The 22,286-nt window shown below is 43.9% G+C and overlaps 1 protein-coding gene across 1 annotated transcript in view; it reads right to left on the bottom strand.

Moving 5' to 3' along the window:
- ANO4 (anoctamin 4) overlaps positions 1 to 19,516 on the bottom strand; it is a 451,959-nt gene extending 432,443 nt beyond the window's left edge. Inside the window, exons 1-2 of the mRNA XM_027107320.1 lie at positions 19,251 to 19,516; positions 6,735 to 6,818 (exon numbers count right to left, since the gene is read on the bottom strand). Coding sequence (XP_026963121.1) covers positions 6,735 to 6,818; positions 19,251 to 19,371 — 205 coding nt within the window. The 5' untranslated portion in view covers positions 19,372 to 19,516. The remainder of the gene's footprint in view (positions 1 to 6,734; positions 6,819 to 19,250) is intronic.
- Positions 19,517 to 22,286: the final 2,770 nt, after the last annotated feature.

Here is a 22,286-nt window from a genome sequence, read left to right as displayed (position 1 = left end):
TATAATATATATCACACACCGTGAAAGCGTTAAAAGTTCCAAGGAACTCTGGACTCTCCACAATTTCAGGTTTTACCATTTCTTTCATAAAATGATAGCTAATTTATAACATATACTTAATTTTGAAAAAATATTGTTCACAGTGCTAAGAAGCCACCCCTTTTTTTTTTTTACTTTAGGAAATGACCACATCCTTTAATCCAGAAATGGAGTTCATTAGCAGATCTATTAATTCATGTCACTGATACAAATGAGCTATGATAAGATCTGCATAATTTTGATGGACTAGAAATGGACCAGCCTAAATTTAAAACCAACAATGAGGTCAAAGTATTTGGGGTGGGTGGTTATCCAACCATCTAAGGGAACAGCTAGTGTCCGGGTGCCCAAGAGGCAAGTAACAGGAATGTCACATCGGCAGCCTCCTCACTCTCCCTCACCCACCATCCTGTCCCCAGGTCGGGGGTGGGGTAGAAGCAGGGGTCTCAGCTTTCTCTGAGTTGCATGCCAACACTATCACCCACTAGCCCCCAAATCCTAAACAGAGACACGTAAGGAACACTCAAAATTATAGGCTGTCTTGAGAAAAAAAATGATGTTAATCAACTTTAAAGTTCTTAAATCTTTCATACATGAAAAAATAGGAGTTTACTATCAGAAAATAAGGAGTTTTCAGGACTTCCCTGGTGGTCCAGTGGTTGAGACTCCACGCTTCCAATGCAGGGGGCGCGGGTTCGGTCCCTGGTCGGGGAAGGCGCGGGTTCCATCCCTGGTCGGGGAACTAAGATCCCACATGCCATGCCGTGCGGCCAGAAAAAAAAAAAAAAAAAAAAAAAAAAAGAAGAAAATAAGGAGTTTTCCAAGGGTCTCATGGATAGGTAGAAAAATTTCAGAAGGTGTCACTTTTTCTGTTGATTGGATTTTTTGACAATTCTTTTGGCAATTCTTCGGTCAGGACATAGGTTCCTATAAGGAACTACATTAACAGGAAGTCCAGAAGTGTGCTGTTCTCTTAAATGGAATTCCCTCACAAATGAGACACTTCTGTGTGAGATGACTATCCTGTAAGAGAAGGACGGAAGTACAGGAGATGAAAGAAAACAAAAAGAGCTTTTAAAAAAGAATTGCTAGATGACTCAGAGATGTCCTCCCTCCAGTACTTTGAGTATAAAGTTGTTAATTATTTGCTGCTTTTACTATAAATATTTTTTAAGTGCTTTGTACTGGACAGACTGTGGGCTGTGGACACTGCCTGATGACTGTGCGGAATCCATCCTCCACCCACACCCCTTCCTCCCAACAGAGTCACATTTTGTTTGGGAATTCATCCCACTCCCACGCAGCTTGTGACTCAGGGCAGACAGACCTCACGCTCCCTGACCTCCACATGGGCCATGATGGGTGTAAAGAACACCATCTTACCTCCCTTGTCAGTGATTTGCTGAAGGGTGGTCATGTGACCAAATCCCATGCAATGAGACAGAAGTCTCTGAGGTGCTTCAGGGGAAAGTTTCAGCTCCTCAAGTGAACACCTGAGGGAGGCACCAAAGCTCCTTTCTCTCTGATCACCGTTGTGCCTGAGTGAAATTCCTGGAACCACGGCAGCCTTGGGGCTGCCATCAAAAAGATAGATTTTCCCAGGAAGGCAAAGGGGAGGAGGTCTTTCACAACATCATCAGCAGCCTACTCAACCTGTCCTCCCAACAGGCCTTCCTATTACATGAAATAATAACCTTCCTTATGGTTTCAGCCAGTTTGAGTTTGTTGAAACAGAAGCAACATTCAAGGGCCTATCAGCTGTCCCATCACCTTCTGAGAAAATGGTGTGACATACCCACTGCCCCTTCAGAGGTGACTTCATAGGTCAGTAAGAACCTGTTATATGAGTTTCCTAGGGCTGCTGTAACAAAGGATCACAAACTGGGTGGCTTAAAAAAAAACCAGAAATTTCTCCTCTCACGGTTTTGGAGGCTGGAAGTCTGAAATCAAGATTTCAGCAGGGCCGTGCTCTCTCTGAAGTCTCCAGGGGGAAATTTGTTGTCTGCCTTTTCCTGGTTTCTTGTTTGTTTGTTTTTTAACATCTTTATTGGAGTATAATTGCTTTACAATGGTGTGTTAGTTTCTGCTTTATAAAAAAGTGAATCAGCTATACATATATATACATCCCCATATCTCCTCCCTCTTGCGTCTCCCTCTCTCCCACCCTCCCTATTCCACCCCTCTACGTGGTCACAAAGCACTGAGCTGATCTCTGTGTGCTATGCGGCTGCTTCCCACTAGCTATCTATTTTACATTGTATATATGTCCATGCTACTCTCTCACTTCGTCTCAGCTTACCCTTCCCCCTCCCCGTGTCCTCAAGTCCATTCTCTACAACTGCGTCTTTATTCCTATCCTGCCCCTAGGTTCTTCAGAACCACTTTTTTTTTTTTTTTTTAGATTTCCATACAGAATTTGTTTTTCTCTTTCTAACTTACTTCACTTTGTATGACAGACTCTAGGTCCATCCACCTCACTATAAATAACTCAATTTCGTTTATTTTTATGACTAATATTCCATTGTATATATGTGCCACATCTTCTTTATCCATTCCTCTGTCGATGGACACTTAGGTTGCTTCCATGTCCTGGCTATCGTAAATAGTGCTGCAGTGAGCATTGTGGTACATGACTCTTTTTGAATTACGGTTTTCTCAGGGTATATGCCCAGTAGTGGGATTCCTGGGTCATATGGTAGTTCTAGTTTTAGTTTTTTAAGGAACCTCCATACTCTTCTCCATAGTGGCTGTATCAATTTACATCCCCACCAACAGTGCAAGAGGGTTCCCTTTTCTCCACACCCTCTCCAGCATTTATTGTTTCTAGATTTTTTGATGATGGCCATTTTGACTGGTGTAAGGTGATACCTCATTGTAGTTTTGATTTGCATTTTTCTAATGATTAGTGATGTTGAGCATTCTTTCATGTGTTTGTTGGCAATCTATACATCTTCTTTGGAGAAATGTCTATTTAGGTCTTCTGCTCATTTTTGGATTGGGTTGTTTGCTTTTTGATGTTGAGCTGCATGAGCTGCTTGTAAATTTTTGAGGTTAATCCTTTGTCAGCTGCTTCACTGGCAAATATTTTCTCCCATTCAGAGGGTTGTCTTTTTGTCTTGTTTATGTTTTCCTTAGCTGTGGAAAAGCTTTTAAATTTCATTAAGTCCCTTTTGTTTATTTTTGTTTTTATTTCCATTTCTCTAGGAGATGGGTCAAAAAGGATCTTGCTGTGATTTATGTCATAGAGTGTTCTGCCTATGTTTTCCTCTAAGAGTTCTATAGTGTCTCACCTTTCATTTAGGTCTTTAATCCATTTTGAGTTTATTTTTGTGTATGGTGTTAGGAAGTGTTCTAATTTCATTCTTTTACATGTAGCTGTCCAGTTTTCCCAGCACCACTTATTGAAGAGGCTGTCTTTTCTCCATTGTATATTCTTGCCTCCTTTGTCATAGAGTTGACCATATGTGCGTGGGTTTGTCTCTGGGCTTTCTATCCTGTCCCATTGATCTATATTTCTGTTTTTGTGCCAGTACCATACTGTCTTGATTACTGTAGCTTTGTAGTATACTCCGAAGTCCGGAAGCCTCCTTCCTCCAGCTCCGTTTTTCTTTCTCAAGATTGCTTTGGCTATTCGGGGTCTTTTGTGTTTCCATACAAATTGTGAAATTTTTTGTTCTAGTTCTGTGAAAAATGCCATTGGTAGTTTGATAGGGATTGCATTGAATCTGTAGATTGCTTTGGGTAGTAGAGTCATTTTCACAATGTTCATTCTTCCAGTCCAAGAACATGGTATATCTCTCCATCTGTTTGTATCATCTTTAATTTCTTTCATCAGTGTCTTAGAGTTTTCTGCATACTTTGTCTCCTTAGGTAGTTTTATTCCTAGGTATTTTATTCTTTTTGTTGCAGTGGTAAATGGGAGTGCTTCCTTAATTCCTCTTTCAGATTTTTCATCATCAGTGTATAGGAACGCAAGAGATTTCTGTGCATTAATTTTGTATCCTGCTACTTTACCAAATTCATTGATTAGCTCTAGTAGTTTTCTGGTGGCATTTACTCATCTTAAATGAGTAAATACAGGAAAAACAACTAGAACAGCACCTGGCACAGAAAGCTCCCATATGGTCCTCACTGTTTACCCCTCCACTTTCACTGACAAGTGTCTTAATAGAGGTCTCTACTCACAGCTCATCACTCCTTATTCAGAGCCTTGTAAGCTGGCTCCCCTCCCACCATCCACTGACATGGGATGTCACCAGGGCAGCCTTTTAACTTTAACCCTCCTCAGTCTCCCCTTCTAGAAATTCTCTGGGCATTTCAAGAAATGTACTTGCTAGGTTTTCCTACCACTGCCGTTATTTCTATCCTAATTGTGCTTCCCCCAAAGATTGGTCTTTGACCCTCTACACACTCAATATGCTGATGCCCACTCTTATAATTTCATCCTCTTCCAGAGATTCAACTGAACTCTCTGTGAAGAGAATGCCAATATCTTCATCTCCTGCCCATTCTCTCCACATTTCCAACTTCCTGTGGGTCATTCTGAGGTGGGGGGTCTCACTGGGACCTCAAACCCAACACACTGGGACCCTAGAGCCATGCAGTCCTCTTCCTGACCTCTGTATTTCAATGAACAGCTCAGACTCCCTGTCAACCTGACTCAAAGTCTCAGGGCACACTATCTGAGGCACATCCAGGCAATGACTAGTCCTCCTGACTCTTCCATGCCTCTCCCTCCAGACCTGCCTCTCTATCCCACTTCCCACGTTCATTACTGTCTCATGTCAAGACCACAGTCAGAGCCACTTACTCTGTCATAACACCAGATTCTTGCACATGAAATCCATCCTGTTCACCACCCAAATAACCTTTCATGCATGCATTCATCCTGTCACCCTCCTTCTCTGAACTCTAAACGACCTCCCACTACTTAACTAATGTCTTTAGGAATGTCATTTTAGGTTATTTAGTGTTTTCAAACCAGGGTCCATGAACTCTCCACAGGGATTTTTAAGTTGTTTTCATTTTTCATTTAAAAGTCAATTTAATCATTTAAAAATGAATATGTGCATACCATGGACCAAATTTTGCCACTTAATTTTAGTGCCTGAGTTTGCTTTTGTGTTTCCATCAAGTTGCCCCCAGTTGATACACTTAATGAGAAGAGGAGAGAGAGGGGAATGTCAAGGTGCAAACAAAGGTGCAAACAAACAAAGATCCAATAATCTCACCTGAGGGAGCATTAACAGAGATTTCAGAGTGGGTTGAACAGAGAGAGGTGGTGGCACAGCAGAGTTACCATAAATACTGTAAATACTGAGCTCAGTGCAAAGAACCTTCACTGCTGCAGCCAGGACCGCGTTGCATTACAAGCAGTGACTGCATTTCAGCAGAATAACAAAGCCCATCACCTTAAATTAATGTGGTGAATTTGTGGTTGTTTCTCTTCTCAGTGTTTTAAATTTCATTTACAAATTTGATTTGATTTTTACGGCTATTTGGAAAATAAGGTGTCTATAGTTAGTTACATTTTATGTTGGAACATACTTAGGTATCCTTATAATAAAAATAATTTAAATCCATTTTAGAGGCTCATAATTATTACTTCTTTTTACAGGGGTTCACATTGCTGGAGTCTGAGAAACCATGACACTGTGTTTCAAAGCATGAGCTTGTGTCATTCCTGGATTGGCATCCTAGGCACATCCATTTCTGGCTGTGAGGCAAACAGCAAGTTTCCTCATCTGTAAGATGGGGAAATGACAGTACCTTCCTCATAGAGTCCCAATTAAGTAAAATGATGTATGTCGAGGGCCAAGAGCAGCTGACAAATGATAAGTGCAAAATAAATGTTAGCTGCAAGTATCACCATTATTCTTTGGTTTCTAAGTCATAGCCAAGATTCTTAAATCAAGAAAAGTTTGAAAGGAAGCGAAAAGGAGAGGAAAGATTCGGCAGACAGAAAAATAATCATGGTCACTCTTCCCTTTTCGACCAAAACAAAACATGTTTAAAGGTGAGCAGGAAGGCGGCTGGGAGAGTGCTAGGTGAACACAGTATATTCTGCCAGGATCCTACCGTCTCCATAGGGGGGTTCCTCATCCAGGGGGGAAGGGATAGAGAACCACACACCCCAAACTGCAGACTTCAAGTTTCTGAGAAGGCCATCGGCTATGACATGGAATTTTATTTCTGTGAAGTCAGGGGACAGGACAGCTGGCATACACAGACTCCCCCAAAGCATAGCTAGCATTCAGGAACACTGATTTGTTATTTTATGCATGTATGCATTAACTTATACTTATGGGAAATGTACATTTTCTATTTGCAGTTGTGATATAAATTCTTTTAAAATAAATGAAAATAAATCTTAAAGAGTCAGTTTTAATATTAAGTACATAATAATATAGGTGATACACAAATGAAAGAGAAAGCAAATGAAGAAAAATTGGGAAACCTGTGTTTTGTTTTGTTTTTTTAATCTCTCTGGATCACATTTCCTCCATCCATCTCTATGCAAAAGCAATAAGGATCCACAAGAGGGCACCCCAACAAGGTGAGTCCACAAGTATTTACCCTGACTCTGAAAATAAATTTGATGCGCTTACCCTTTCTACTCACTCCTTCCATAGCCCTGCACCCCCAACCTTTATAGGCAACAATAGGTTTCATTAAAAACTGGCACAGTTGCTCACCTATGGTGATCTGGCTGACACAACTGTAGTAGCTGCCCGTCGTTGCGGAGGAAAGGTTATAACTCCCACTGCTTATATCTTTGTCTGTTTAAGAAAACAAAAGAGGAGAAGGTTAATTACATCCTGGTAAACACCATGACCACAAAGTATATGACTGCTGGTAAATAAACCAGCTGTCTGTGTCTGAGTATCTCATACTTATTCATTGGTTCATTCATTGACATTTAGGGAATGCTAAGTGCATTGAAACATTTCAACAAACAACCCAGACTGTCACACAGGCAATTTCAGTTTGGTGTCACTTTATTATAATGGGGGGTGGGTGCTGGGGGAGGGTTACAGGGGAAGGTGAGAAAACACCTGACCCAGACTAGAGGGTATCAGGTAAGGCTTCCTGGGGGAAGTGAACTAGGCAAAAGGGGGGTGAATTGAGGGGAAGGATCCAGGCAGAGTGCTATCATCTTGTCTGGAGACTCGGAAGCCTCTGCTTCACGAGTTAGCAGCTGAACACAGTACAAGAGAGGTGCACAGCCGCTGGACTACGAGGGGTCTTATAAACCACGTGAACAAGTTTGGATGTTGCCAAGAGAGCAGGATCCCATTTTCATTTCAGAAAGATCACTTTGAGGCAGCAAGGAGAACAGTCAGGAGGAGGATGAAAGGAGAGGCAGAAAGACTCCTTTATGAGGCCACTGCAGTCATCCTGATGAGAGATGGTGGTGGCCAAACCATGGGAGGAGCAGCCGTGGAGACAGAGAAGTGGGGGCAATTCCCTGCAAGGCTTTTCTGTTCAGCAGCCAGCTGAACTGCAGTCCTCACTACCGTGAGCAGACCATGTTCCCAACAGAGGGGCAAAGACACCAAAACCTCCCATTCACACGGCACCCTAGCATTTTCAGCCACATCGTCTCATGCACGGCATGAAATAGGGCACGCGTCACCCCACGTCTCTGGTGGAAAAGCTGAGGCTCCAGGCAGCCGAGCACCTTGCCCGAGGTCACACGACAGCATGTGGCAGAACAGAGCTCAAATTGAGATCAGAACTGCTTCAAATTGTTTATGAAGAAGGCAGGGCATACGTGATTTAAAATATCAAAATAAATACATATTGTTTAATATAAAACGCTACAGTTTACACAGAGTTACTATAAGAATGGCTGCGAAACTGACCTGAAGGAAATATTTGAATATTACATGTTATGGGATACCAGGAAAACTTTGAAACTCTGATCTATAATGATGAAAATTAGAAATCCGAGGGAAAGAAATAATCAAGAATGTCAAACGTAGTCAAAGAGAAAGGGTTTCTAGAAACGTACTGAGTCATATTTTATTGAGAGAGCAATGCGGATTTTTAGAGAAGATGGCTTTGCAGATGAACATTCTAGGAGGAAAGAACAGCAGGTACCTGGACAGAGAGGGCAGGAAATGGGAGTCATCCGCCGGGGTGTCCGGATATGCTTGTGGTTTGAAAGCAGCTAGAAAGTATTGACAAACGCAGGTAGTGAGCCAGAGGGCGGGGAAGTAGTGGGAGCCCTTCAGAGGCCACATCAAGGCCACTGTAGGTCCACAAACAGGGAGGTAACAAAATATTTTAAGACTATTTTTATTGTGGGGAAAATTAATTCGAGCAAGTGCACGTGGCCAACTTCTCCTCTAAGAAATATTCCCAGACCATCCCCCCTCTCTAGGGGGCTTCCGGGAACAGTAGACACACCTCCAACAGCACTGTGCATGTGAGATTGCACTCGTTTTATGGGTATCCCAAACCATGTGCTTGTCAAGGGCAGGTCCACACGTTTTTCAGTTTGTTATCTCCAGAGCTTAGTGTTTTGCCTGGCATAAGGTGAATCCTCAATATATGTTCGTTGGTTGAAAGAACAAAGGAATGCATGAAATTAAAGAAAGGATAACAAAGGACCACTTCCCCTTCCTATTAGTTATAACTTCAGTAGAGGTTGCCGTGATCAAAAAGAAGGAGCACAGGGCTTAGAGTCAGCACACCTAGGGTTTGAAGTCCCAGCTTTGCTGCACATGAACTCATTGAACTCGGTCAAGCTGTTGACTTCCTTTAGTATTGGTCTTTCCATCTGAAAATGGTGACAATAATGCTTATCTCACCTTTTCTGGGCTAGGGGTTGGGAGGTGGAAGAGGATGAGGCATGGCTAATAAAAATAAGTCAGCTTCACAAAATGTTAGCAAGTCATTCCATATATATCTGTGGAATCAGCTGAATCAACAAAACCCAGACCTAAAACATATCAAACTACTCTAAACTTGTCATTCCTAATTTTTTTTTTAACCCTTCACTAATGATCTGTCCTTAAAAGATTTTGGAAGGGAGGAGACCTCCCAGGGACAATGTCAATGGCATCAAAGGGGGGAGGAGGGTGAAGGGAGAGATTCAATAGCCACAGAAATGCTTCTGAATGGAGAGAAAAGGAATGAAGAAGAAAAGCACATTGAGAAATCAGTAATCAATAAAGAAGCAGAATGCTTGAGTTAGGAATGAATGCTTGGGAAGAGGCTGTGCGTACATTTGAACAGGAAAAACTACTGAAATTTGACTTGAATCTGAATGGTAAAACTAGGGTATATTTTGGGTGGCAATATTTTGAAAAGACTCAAAGAGCAGAAGTACAAAAACCTGTGGCAGTTTTGGTACAAAGTGACTCTGTAAAGGAAGGTGTTTTCCTATATAACAATTAAAACAAAAATGTTAGATTTTTGTGGGAGGGCTTGACTATCCATTTAATCCTTGAGGAACCAACTGTAGTTAAAAAAACAAAATCAGGTACCTAGTGGAAGAACTTGAGACTATGAATGAGGTTAATAAACTTTGTGGGTTCTGGAGTCAGTATCCAGATTAGATACCTGGTTCCAACCCTTGGGCACAATACTTTATCTCTACGGGGCTCTGTTTCCTTGTATGTACAATGCAAATAATAAAGGCACTTACTTTATAAAGTAGTACATAGAAAGTGTCCAATTAGTGTTAGCTATTATTTTTATTTTATACTTAAAAAGAACAAAGGTACCCATAAAATAGAATACCATATAGCAAAGGAAAAGAATGAAGCAAAGCTACACAAAATACTATCAATGGATCTCATAAACATAATGTTTAATGAAAGAAGCAACACCCAAATGGTATATGATTATATTTATGAAAATTTCAACAACAAAACTAAATTGTATTGTTTATAGATGCATATATAAATGGTAAAACAGTAAAGAAAAGTAACAAAATAATTAGCACAAAAGTCAGCATGGTGATTACATCTGGTGAGGAAGAAAGCGGTTTGAAATTGTGAAGAAGTACAGGGAGTGGGGGTAGGTTCTATGGTGCTGGGAATGTTCTATCCTTGACCTAGGTGGTGGTAACACAGTATTCATTTTATAACTATTTGTTAAATTATAAATTTGTCTTGCCCACCTGTCTGTATGGACAATAGCTTTTTTAAAGAAGCAAAGGGGGCAGAAATCACAGTAGGACAAATTAGGAATGCAAATTCTGCAAAAAATGTCTAAAAAAATGAGATGGTGGTGGATTCATACAACAATAGTCACTGAGTACTTACTCCTTGCCAGGCACTATGCTAAATATTCATTACTTCATTTACATCATTATTTCATTTGTGCTCCAAAACAACTCTTTTAAGGTAGGTGTGATTATCCCACTATCCAGATGAGGAACTAGAGGCTCACAAAATCAGGGAACTTGCCCAGAGTCACACTTCAGGGATGTCACAAAGCTGGAATTAAAACCTAGGTTTGTCTTACACTAGACCAATATTTGAGAACAATGGCAAAGACAGAGGAGGACAGATTAACATCATAAGCTGTGTTAGGTGGATTCCTGTTGTATCTGGTGCTACATCTTTGACAGTCATTTATTTGATGAGGGAATGAGATAGACATCATCTCGGGGATTCTGTTTTCAGAGGCCCACTTAAACAGAAACATGTGACAAAATTAACCCAATTTTCTTTGTCTCAAATTATTTTGGGTATACTTATAAACAGTATGGTCTTATAACCAAATAATCAGGCCCATCTCAACATTCAACCTATCTTTCATCTTAACCACAGCAAAAAAAGCAGGTACCATGCCTATTTTCATTTTCCCACCGAATGCAGAATTCTGGTAGATACGTAGGCAAAACTAAACAAAAACTGTCACTATAAAATGATAATTATAATATCTAATTTGGGAAATTTTTTAAAAGAAATATAACTAAAATGCAAAATAATCATAGTATACAAAGCCATGAGCTGGGTGCTCAAAATCAAAGTATTATTCAGGGGAGAGGTTAACATATTAAATTTAGAGTTAGTGAAACAAAATGTAATGAATATGTGTAGAATTTGTTAGGTAAGATTTAACCATAAGTAGAAGGGTAATTATTAAAATAACAGAAATAAACTATATTTCCAAACCAGTTTGCTGTGCTGAAGGGGGTGGGAGACAGATGGTGGGGAAGAACAGGAGAAGAAATTTAACAAAAAAATTCTACTTAGATAAGAGAAATAAATGAGAAAGCATAGGAAAAAAACAAGACAAAGAGAAAATCTGAAGTAAAATGGTAGAATTAAGTTCAATTTCACTAGTAGTAACAATACATGTAAATGGTCTAAATTTGTTATTTAAGAGATTGTGAGATGGATTTAGAAAGCAAGAAGAAAATCAACTAAATGCTATTTATAAGAGAAACACTTAAAACATAAGGACACAGAAATGTTGAAAGTAAAAGATATAAAAAGATATAGCAAGCATTAATCAAAATAAAGCTAGAGTAGCTATGTTAGTTTTAGATGAAAAAGGCTTTAAGACAAAAAGCAATTATTAAGGATAAAGACAGTCAATAAATAATGATAAAAGGTTCAGGTCTGATTCTTCAGGAAGATATTAAAAAATGTTACATCTGAGTTATTTGAGATAAAATAACCTCAAAATATATGAAGCAAAAATTAATAGAGCTACAAGGAGAAACTGACAAATCCATCATCAGAGGGGGAGATTTTAACACAATAACTGATTGGTTGAGCAAGAAATGTTTGGAAAAATACGGAAAATTTGAGACTGCAAAAACTTGGGTATCTTGTTAAAGTGAAGAGCTTGATTTACTATCTCTGGGGTGGGCCTGGAATTCTGCATTTTTTCCATTTTATTGATATATAACTGACAACTGCATTTCTAATAGACTCCCAGGTGGTGGCAATGCTACTCCAGGTCCTGGTAAAATCCTCCCCTGGAATCCACAATCCACAAAGCCTGGGAAAACATCTCACTGGCAAGAAAGGAAGGACAAATTTAAAAAGGAAAAGAAAATGTTTTCATTAAACCCTTAAAAACATATTAGAAGTCTGCTTATACATATGGACAGATGAAACTCAAGAATTACCAAACAGACAAATGATGCATAACTATTGACTTTACCAAAAAATTCACCGTATGATTCCTTTAATTACTACGCTACACAAGTGTACTGGGAATACCATTTACTTTACCAAATACATATTTATTGTGCAGAGTGAGCTACAACTGTTTACCGCATCTGGTTGGGGGTTTTTTTTGTCTTTTTGTAAATCACTTAAAATTGTTTATAAAAGGCTCTAGAGAATCCACTGGTAAGAAAACAAAATAGTGTGGGATGTATGTGTGTGTGTGTGGGTGTGTGTGTGTGTGTGTGCGCATATGTATGTCCCTCAGAAATATTGGTGTGATTTATTCTGTGTCTGCTGTGTATTTTATAGGCTTACAGAAAAGTTAATATTCAAGTCCAACCCTTTCCTCCTAGCTGTGTAGCCTGTATCTCATCACCTAAGCTCCCTGGGCCTCAAATTCCTCCTTTACATTGTGACTGAAATTCATTCATTTAAAAAACACTGAGTGCCTAGCACACACAGTAGATGCAGGCTGGCACCAGGTAGGAACTGGTGCCTTGGAAGGTCTCCCCTAAGGTGTTGATGAATTAATCAAAGTGTAGAGAGTGTGCGTCACTCCACAGAGCTTTCCCTACAGTAATGACAATAAACACACCACAGTGCTGTGTACTACATTGCTCTAGGACTTTCTAGGTTTTCATAACATTTTCACCTTTGCTCTTTCATGTAACTCTGCAGCAGCATTAGGAGACAAGCAGGGCAGGGACCAGCTGTGATAATACTAGGAGTTGTTCCCTCCTCTGCGTCTCCCACTGGACCTGAGCTAGACCCAAACCCCTGGAGGGCAGGACCATCCCTTATTCACCTTCTGTCCACAGTGCCTAGCTCTGCCTAATGCATAAAAAGCACAATAAATGTTTGCCAAAGACTCTAGTAAGCTTTCAAATACTATAGTCACCATTCCTGCATTTTAAACACCGGGCCTGATACTCATTATCTCAGCTTTCCTTTGATTCCACCCTTGCAGGCACAGTGGCCAAAAGACCTTGCAGGAACCCTAATTAGAGAAAAGCCTTTCCTTTCCTTTCTTTCCTCCTTGTACCTATTTGATTCAGTGTTGAAAATCCCACATTCTTTTTCATTTTTTCCGGAAGGTAAAATCCATGCCTCTTTGTTACAATGTAAGATTCATGAGAACAGTTTTTAATTTTGTTTTTACTTCCAGAACCCACAACAGTACCTGACACATAGTAAGCACTCGCAAAACATATGTTGATTGTTCTAGAAACTTCCTTGTTCTAGAAACTTCCTTGGTAGCTACGGACTGTTTGCCTAGGACTAAGTTCTAATAGAAAAATCCACACGCCTATTACAAAGAACATCATGTTTTAAAGGAAAAGATTAAAGTGCTCCTTCACAGGCTCAAAATAAAATTTTAATTTTGCCCCAGAAAGAAACTTTTAAAGTGTGAAGGGCTGAAGGTCAAAAACTAATCTGTGTAGACTTTGCTGCAGCTTCTTAATCAAAAAGGATCCTAAATCAATATTGACCATGAGTGTCTGAATTGCATAATGACAAGCATGCCAGGTGGTAGAGGGCAAAAACAAGAGAAGTCCTCAAACAGCTCCTTGGATCTATTTTGCAGCTAAAGCATGACTTCCAGCCCGTTAGCATAGGTGTACTACCCCTTGCGAGAGTCCATTCAGTCCTTCAGTCGATCAGACAGCCCAGGACTGCTCACCCAGGATATGCCAGGTGCTGGGCTAAGCACAAGGAATATAAAGATGTAGTCCTTGGTCTTTGGGATTTTACAACCCACAGAGAGGAGTCCTCATTACAGTACAAAATGGAAAGCTGTTGGGGAGAGGAGTACCCTGAAAGGTTCCAAGAGAGGAGCCCAGTAGGATGGGGAGGTCAAAGGAGAGGGGGAGTCTCATAAAGGAGGAAGGGGCTGTGTTTCAGAGCATGGGCCAAGGTTCAGACACCTGAGAAAACCAGGTGCAATCAGCCACCCCCAGCCACCTCCCTCCCTAAAAGGTAGGATGCTGGGGCCGAGGGCAGCAGGAAAGAAGGATGGTCAGCTTCTGAAGGGCCTTGTTTGCCAACCTAGGGAGGTTAGACTTTGACCTGTAAGCAGAGGGGAGCCCTTGGAGAGTTTTAAGCAGAGGAATAACAGGATCAGATCTGCAACTGGGATCAGAGAGGCGGGGAAAGAGGCAGAGACACAGCTGGGAGGCTGCTGCCGCAGTCAAAATTGGCAGTGACGGTGGCCTCCACCAGCATAAGAGGAGGGGGCAGGGAGAGGAGAAACCAGAGTAGAAAGACTTTAAGGAAGAAGAACCAATGGGACTTGGTAGTTGAGAGTATACGGGCTGGGAGAGGCAGTTGACAGTAATAGCTATGCTTACCGAGTACTCACTATGTGTCTCTCATATGCTCTTACAAGTACTGTTGCATTTAAACCTCAGAGTGACCCCATTTTACACATAAGAAAATTGAGGCACAGGAGGTGAATTGGTTTGCCCAAGGTCATTGTTAGTATATTCTGGTAAGGGAGGACTCAAAGACGACTCCCAGCATTCTAGTCTAGGTGACTGCATAGAGCATGCTGGCCCGGCCAATGTCTCCTGTCTCGGATGTCATGCTCCACCAACACCATGCTGCTGGAAGCTGCCTTATGCCCCCTGCCATCTATCCCCTTCATCTTTGTTCGTGCTGTTGCCCCTCCCTGGAATGTCTTTCTTCTCCCAGTTGGCCTTTTCACATCGCCTCCTCCAGGTAACTCTTCCTGACCTATCCCTCGCTCCCCCCATCCCCTCTCCCGCAGCACTGCATTATAAATCTCTTTAGGAGCCTATTTCCTCCAGCTGACTGCGCTATCCTGAGAGAAAGAGTGAGATCTCATTTATTCTGGTACTCCATGGTCCAGTAGCTGGAGCTCAGTAGCTGGAGTGATTCTATAGGACACAGGTATGGGAGAGGAATTCCGTTTTGGACACAATGAGTTTGCAATGTCAGAGGAGTATACAGGTAAAGACGTCTAGCAGACAGCTGGGTAGACACGCACAGCACATACAAGAAAGAAGTTCTGAGTTGGTGATTTCTGTTTATTCGGGACTCACCTGAATAAAGACAAAATGACAGGTGAGGAAGCTATGTCCTAGGCTCTCATCTCTTAGCTTCGCTCCATTCTGTGTTGCATGGTTAGGCTTGGCTCTCATTACACCCCCCTCCTATACCCCCTTCCAGTCAGAAGTCCTGAACTTCTGGTCATCCACTGCCCTTTAGCCTTTGCTCAAGCCATGCCTTCTCCCTGGGATTACCCACACAGCTGCCCGTACGTGGTGAAGTGAACGTCTGCATGAACGAGCACATTTTCTCCTCTTCCTAACTGCCCCTAGCCCCAGGCTCTTCAGCCAAACTCTGCAGCCTGCCTTCAGGCGCCCCACTCATTAGGTGAGACTAAGTAAATTCTTCAACCTGTCTGGGCCTCAAGCTCTTCAAGTGAATACAGGGCTAACATTGGACTAGTTTCTTAAAGATGGTTGCGAGGGGCTTCCCTGGTGGCGCAGTGGTTGAGAATCTGCCTGCCAGTGCAGGGGACACGGGCTCGGGCCCTGGCCCAGGAAGATCCTACGTGCCGTGGAGCAACTAAGCCCGTGTGCCACAACTACTGAGCCTGTGCTCTAGAGCCCGCAAGCCACAACTACTGAGACCGTGTGCCACAACTACTGAAGCCCACGTGCCTAGAGCCCGTGCTCTGCAACAAGAGAAGCCACCGCAATGAGAAGCCCGCGCACCACAACAAAGAGTAGCCCCCACTCGCCACAACTAGAGAAAGCCACGCACAGCAAGGAAGACCCAATGCAGCCAAAAATAAATAAAATAAATTTAAAAAAAAAAGATGGTTGTGAGATTTAAATGAGCTAATCCGCATAAAGTGCTGTTGTTACTGTTTGTGTCCCAGCATAGCCCACACTTCTGCTTACAACTTTGTCACCCCAGTTTACAGGCCTCCTGCTTAGGGACTGACTTTGCCCTCAGGGCCATTGTCTCTCATTTAGTAGATGTCTAATCAGTGTCATCCAAATGTTTGAGAGTGAGATTATAAAGCCAAGGACAGAACCCAGGCAAACACCAACATAAACAGATGCAGGAGTCCTCAAAGAAGAAGCCTTTTAAGAGGCAGGAGGGAAATGAGGGGACAATAGTTACAACAACAAAACTGGCTCTGACTGCATCTCCTTCGTCTTCCACTTGCTCTCTCTGCTCTCGCCACACTGACCTTCCAGCTAGCCTTGAACGTGGCAAGCTCATTCCTGTCCCAGGGCCTTTGTACTTACTGTTCCCTTTGCCAGGAATGCGCTTTCCCCTCATAATGACATGGCTTGTTCCTTTCCTTCATTTAGCCCTTCCCTCAAATATTTCCTCAGAGAGGACTTCCTTATCTGAAGGAGCCCCCACTGTGCCCCATAAGCTCCTCAGACCCCACGCTGACAGCTCGATGCCAGGCCGGCAGGTCCAACCACAAGTCCCTTCCTGGTGCAGCCTGGGACACAGCCCCCTGTGCCTTCTTTTGCACGGCCAAGAATGAATCAAGTCCCGGTCCCTTCTCTCTTGTCACCCTCCTTGGTCTCATGCACGTGGTTACATAATGAGCTAAAAGCGTTTAAGAACCTAAACCATGTAAAGGACAAGGAAAGAAAGATGAATAGTGAGTATGAAAGGCTGAGACATTTAAAATCCAGAATTTTTTAAAAGTGCATCATCCATTGAACATATATTTATTAGAGGACATATCACAGTTATCGATTATCCTAATCTCATTCCACATTTCCAGAGGATACATGTCTAGATGGTTGCCTGAAAGTAAAAGTTCATGCCAAAATACAGAAAAAACAAGTTCCAACATAGGATCAAAAAATGCATATTTGGATGGGAAGCTAATGAGGTTTAACCGGAGGCTGCTGCTAATGAAATGCATACATAAGCCAAATTTCTCTCTCTTCTTAGGAACCTCAAACACACGGTCTACACTGTAACTGTTCATTCTCTTGGCAGCCCCTGTGCTAAAGACAGGACTGAGGCATTCATTAAATCAGTCAAATGAATATAAAAATTGAACCCTCTAAATCCCAGGCAAGAAACCTAAATCATCCCCCATCATGATATCTAAACCCAAATCCAACAGAATTGAAACGGGACTTTTTTTTAAAGCAGTTAGATTTTCAGAGAGATGAAGGTTCCAGAGCTGGACCAAACTCTCAACAGAAAATAATCTCAGCATCCAGTGGATGAGGAATATATTGAATGTGCTTGGTTTTGTTTTCACCAGGTTGAAAACCCTGATGGACTCATTTACCTTGTCGTGTCTTGGGTCACATCGCTACAGACCAAGAAACTAATGTGCATTTAGCGGCCAAGTGTATTCACCACTTTAGGGATGGGGGAGGGAGAAGAGTGTGTCAAAATATATTTAAAATAGCACAAATTCTAATTGAGATATTTACTTAAATCTGTCTCAGTTCCCTTTAAGGTTCTAAAGAGAAACCCATGTTAATTCTTAGTTGCCAAAAAAAATGATCTGCCACCTTTTTTCCTTTAATTACTGGAATATACTTGCTTTTCCAAAACAATTCACTTCTTCTGACTTCATTTTCTCCACCTGGGTGCCCAATTAAGCTTTTAAAGCCTCTAGAAATTTATGGAACTGATTAGTATGTAAACCTCTTACTGACGGTATCCACAGGACGGCATGTGAAACCTAACATCATGTAAAAACCAGAAGTTAGATCCCCCTGATAGAAAAAGGTGTAAAAATAGGTTTCTGCCAATGAATATGACTAAAAAACCGTCAGGATGTTGAATTAGCCCCAAATGGTAACCCACGAATGACAACGTTATGTATTAAATGTGCAGCAGGGACAACAACCCAAATCCCAGCAGAAAATGCCCCGAGTTAAAAAAAAAAAAAAAAAATAGGCCACTAGTATGCAATTTGTAATCTGCTCACAATTTGTTAGGTTCCCAAGCATCAACTGCAAACCCTCAGAGCCACCTGAGTGATCATTTTACACAGTTTAAATCCCAAGAAATAGAGACTGACCCCTTTAACCTTGGGAAAATGAGCAGGGGACATCACTGGTCTGGAGAATGAAGCCTCCATGCCAAAGGGCAGCAATTTCCCTCCCACCAAGCCCTGGCTCAGAGATGTCCCCGCAGAACATTCCCCAACAATTGCTCAGTACCTCCGCGTTTAAAACGCCAAAACTAGATGTTATCACAGCAACTGCTTGCAAGCCAGGGTAAGGGAGGGAGGTCTTACTTGAGTTTCCGCCTCCTATAACCCAGTCTCGGCAGCATCTCTGATAAAGGACTAAAGAGAATTGCTTTTTTCCACGCAAGCAGAAATGTTGATAAAAAAAGGCTTGTTGGCTTCCCAAGTGTCTGGGATTTCTAGCTGAGTATGAAACCTTCACACTGTGATTTCATTTTCCTTCAGAACTGTACAATGCCTTAAAAATAATGATTTAAAAATATATTTCTTTAACAAAAAAGGGGGAAAGGAATGTCTTCTATTTCCATGCAACTTTTATTTCCAAGCTGATTATTTTTGTATTAAAAACATATTTTGGTGCATATAATTTAACCCCATAGCATCTGTCAGAGAGATGTTCTCATCTCTGATTTACAGATGGAGATATGCAAGAACAGAAAAGTTTAAATAACTTGCCCAAGGTCAGTCAGGGACAAGATAAGCAAGGACTGAACGCAGTTCTAACTCCAAGCCTCACACCGCTAGGAAAGGACTCAACACACGTATACCTTCCCCTCGGTGGTCTGAAGCGAACGGAATTTTACTGGAGTGCCGAAGCTCGAAAACACCTAAATTTTAGGCGATTTTACTCCACCGACTCTTTCTACAAACCCCCCCTTCCCAGGTTCCGGGCATCCTCCAATTGCACAGGGCATCGGTCCCCCAGCCGCAGGCCAGCGCGCGCTGCAGCCGGGCTCCCTCCCTTCCAGACCCTCCCGGGAGCCGAGCCCCGAAGTTTCCCAGGGTGATCAGACGGCTCCCGGGTCTGCCCGCCCCAGGAGCCCCGAGAGCCCACGACCGCCCGCCGTTACCGTATGCCGTGAGGGAGGCCATTCTGGCCCGCGTCCTGCCCAGGCTGGCCAGGGCGTCGGCGACAGCGGCCGCCTGCGCGTGGCGCCCCTGGACGGCGGGCGTCCCGCCCCGCGAAGGCATGCGCTCGGCTCCCGCGGCGCCCGGCCTCCCAGCTCCCGAGCACGCCCAGTCAGCCCGCCGCGGCCGCCCCGGAGAGGTTCCGGCGGCGCGCAGACACCCGGGGCCGGGTCTCGCTGCCAGGGCGCGGGGAGCAAGGGCGCAAACGGGCCGCGGCGCTCCAGGTCCCGGCGGGGATTGAACCTGCGCCGGAGGACGCGCGACCCGGAGAGAGGAGGGGCGAAACAGGCGGTGGGAGGGGCCGGGCGGAAGCGCAAGGCGGCTGCGGCCCCAGCCAGCCGGCGGCGGGCGGGACCCCGGCTGAGTCCACGCCAAGCCGGGTGGCCCTCGGGGTGGGGGCGAGAGGGGTGACGCGGGCAGACGCGGGATCGGGAAGTCCAGAGCGCGCCACGGTTTCCGGGACCTCGAGCCTTCAGCTCCCTTGCTAGGGAAGTTCCCCTGAAGAGCGTGCCTGGGGATGGGGGGCTGGGTCCGGCCGCCTGTGACTATAGGGTGCGGTTCCCAGCCCAGGCGGCAGTCTCGAGAAGGCTTTGCCTCCGAGGCCAAAGCCCAGGGGCGAGTGGCAGTTTTGCCTTGAGGACTTTTATTAATGACGTCCTTGACCGCTAAGTACCGAGTTCTGACCCCAACAGTTCATACCTGTCCCAGCAGCAGCAGCATCCTGTCACCTTTATTCGTGCGTCTCTCTCCCCACGAGGCTGTGATCAGTGTCCTATTCCCCTCTGACTGCCCTGCGCCTCGATCAGGGCACGAACTCAAACATTATTTGTCGAAATGACTGAATGTCCGAGCCCCTTGCTCGCCCCCGCTGGAAGCCTACCCATCCTATTGTGAGAGTTCTTTGTTTTGAATCAGGGTCTGGAAAATGGGGAACGAGAAAGGGATCCAAGAAGCCAGTAGTATCCATGGGGATGGGGACAAGAGAAAAGGGGAGGCCGCCTAACGCCCCCTCGGGTTCAGGCGCACCCGAGGCTTTGCAAGTCCCGAGTGCAGAGTCGCGAAGACACGGTGAGGGCCCTCGGGGCTTCCTGGCGCGGGGCTGACTGTCCTGGTCACCGGGGTATCTCGGCCTTGGAAAACTCCAGTGCCCAACGAATTGCGGGGCGATGCTGTCAAGGCTATTTAACCGCGTGTGGGCTGTGCCCACCCTGGTGGAGGCACAGGAAGGGCAGAGAAATCTGGCTCAGGCAAAACAGGGCGTTTCTTTAGCAAGGTTTCCGAGCGCCCCTCTCGCCACCGCCACTGTCCTTGGTGCTCGCCGGCCTATCCCAGGTGTCAGGTTTTCGCACTTGCAACCTTCCTCCCCTCCCGTCCCCTCCCCTCCCGTCCCCTCCCCTCTCCTCCCCTTCCCTTCCCGCGCTCCGGCTCTTCTGGGAGGGCAGCGAGGCGGCAGCGGGGGACCGATGGGCGAAGCTCTAGGATGAAATGTCACTTTGTGGTCGGTGGAGTCAGGCCGGGAGAAGGGCGAGGCCGCCCTGGGTAGTGAGATCGCGTGATCTGACAGTTTATTCCTGCTGGGTCAGCCAACTACCAGCAGGTGACCCTTAGTCAAGATGCCCTGTGTGACCCTTCATTTTCCCCATCTCTAAAGTGGCGGTCACCGTTGCTAATTAGCGCTGTGCCCACCTCACAGGACAGTGGCAGGGCCCGGGTGGTAGGGATCCAACTCCTCAACACTCTGGGCTGGGTGCTCTTGTCAGCCTGTCCCACCTCTGGTGCCCAGTCCTGTGCCAGCCCTGGGGCCTGAGCCTGGAGCTGCTCCCTTGCTTCCCCTTCATGCCTCCGCTGAGACCCAAGTCCATCTGCAAGTTGTCTTCTGCAATCCAGGTGCCGGTCTTTCTTCTCCCTCTGCCTCCACATTTTAGCTCAGGTAGGGTCATGAGGAAGGACGATCAAAATGTGTTACAAATTGCACTTTACTTCTTCTTGACACCTCTTTCTAATCAGCAGGAACTTAAAAGTAGTGTCTAATTAATTAACCTCTCTTCAGGCCACCTGAACTTCTGTCCATATAATACCACTCCAAGTCCTTGAGAATCCTGGGCCTCTTGGTTGGGGAATCCATGGACAAATACACCTCATTCTTTCATTGTCAGGTTTGCCAAGAGCCTTCCCTTGTGCTCAGGCCCTGCGCTGTCAGGCGGGGCTGAGGTCTTGAAGCAGCATCCCTGTCTCCTGGTCTGCAGCAGGAGGGGTAGCCTCACCCTGGCTCATTCTTGAGAAGAACAGGCCAAAAAAAGTTATGATACTGTGATGAAGCACGGGGTGGTAAAGACACCTTGCAAGGAGCGAGAGGGGTCTTTCTTCGCAGTGTTCACAGATGACTTCACCGAGGAAACGACATTTGAAAGATGAGGTCCAGGATTTGTGTTGTTGTCGGTAAAATTTCTTAAAGACAAGCTTGTCATTCAGATTTTCTTATGTTTTATTCATTCACCATGTCTTCAGGAGTAAAACATGAACTGTCACAACCTTGATGAAAGCTGTATTCTAAATCTTTCCAGGAAAATGCCTTTTTCAGATGATAGACTGAGGAAAACTAGTCCTTCACTTTTCAGCACGCTCTGAACCTTAACTATTTGAGGTATTATTAACTGCTCTGAACGTGATTATATTGCATTTGACACTGGAAGTGGCCACCTCTCTGTGATTAACATTGTTTTGGTGATTAACATTTTTAATAACTTATTTTAAGTTTTTAGTTTAGTAACTACTCTGCAAATACTCATTCTTTAAAATTGCTGCAGCTGAAAACTAATTTAGTTTTCATATGACCACCATCAGCTTGACTTAGAATGTGATCCATTATTAAAGATTTAACAAATTGAATGTTTTAAAATAACTAATTTCAACAATGGAGCATTATAGCTACATAACAGATCCGTTTCTATAACAATAAGGGCTCCCTTGGAGCTCTG

The sequence above is a fragment of the Aethalodelphis obliquidens genome, unplaced genomic scaffold, assembly GCF_003676395.1.
Source record: "Aethalodelphis obliquidens isolate GAN/ISIS:26980383/991018 unplaced genomic scaffold, ASM367639v1 scaffold8, whole genome shotgun sequence".
NCBI classification, from domain to species: domain Eukaryota; kingdom Metazoa; phylum Chordata; class Mammalia; order Artiodactyla; family Delphinidae; genus Aethalodelphis; species Aethalodelphis obliquidens.
Note: the sequence above shows the minus strand (reverse complement) of the source record. Positions and strands in the feature narration are given on the sequence as shown.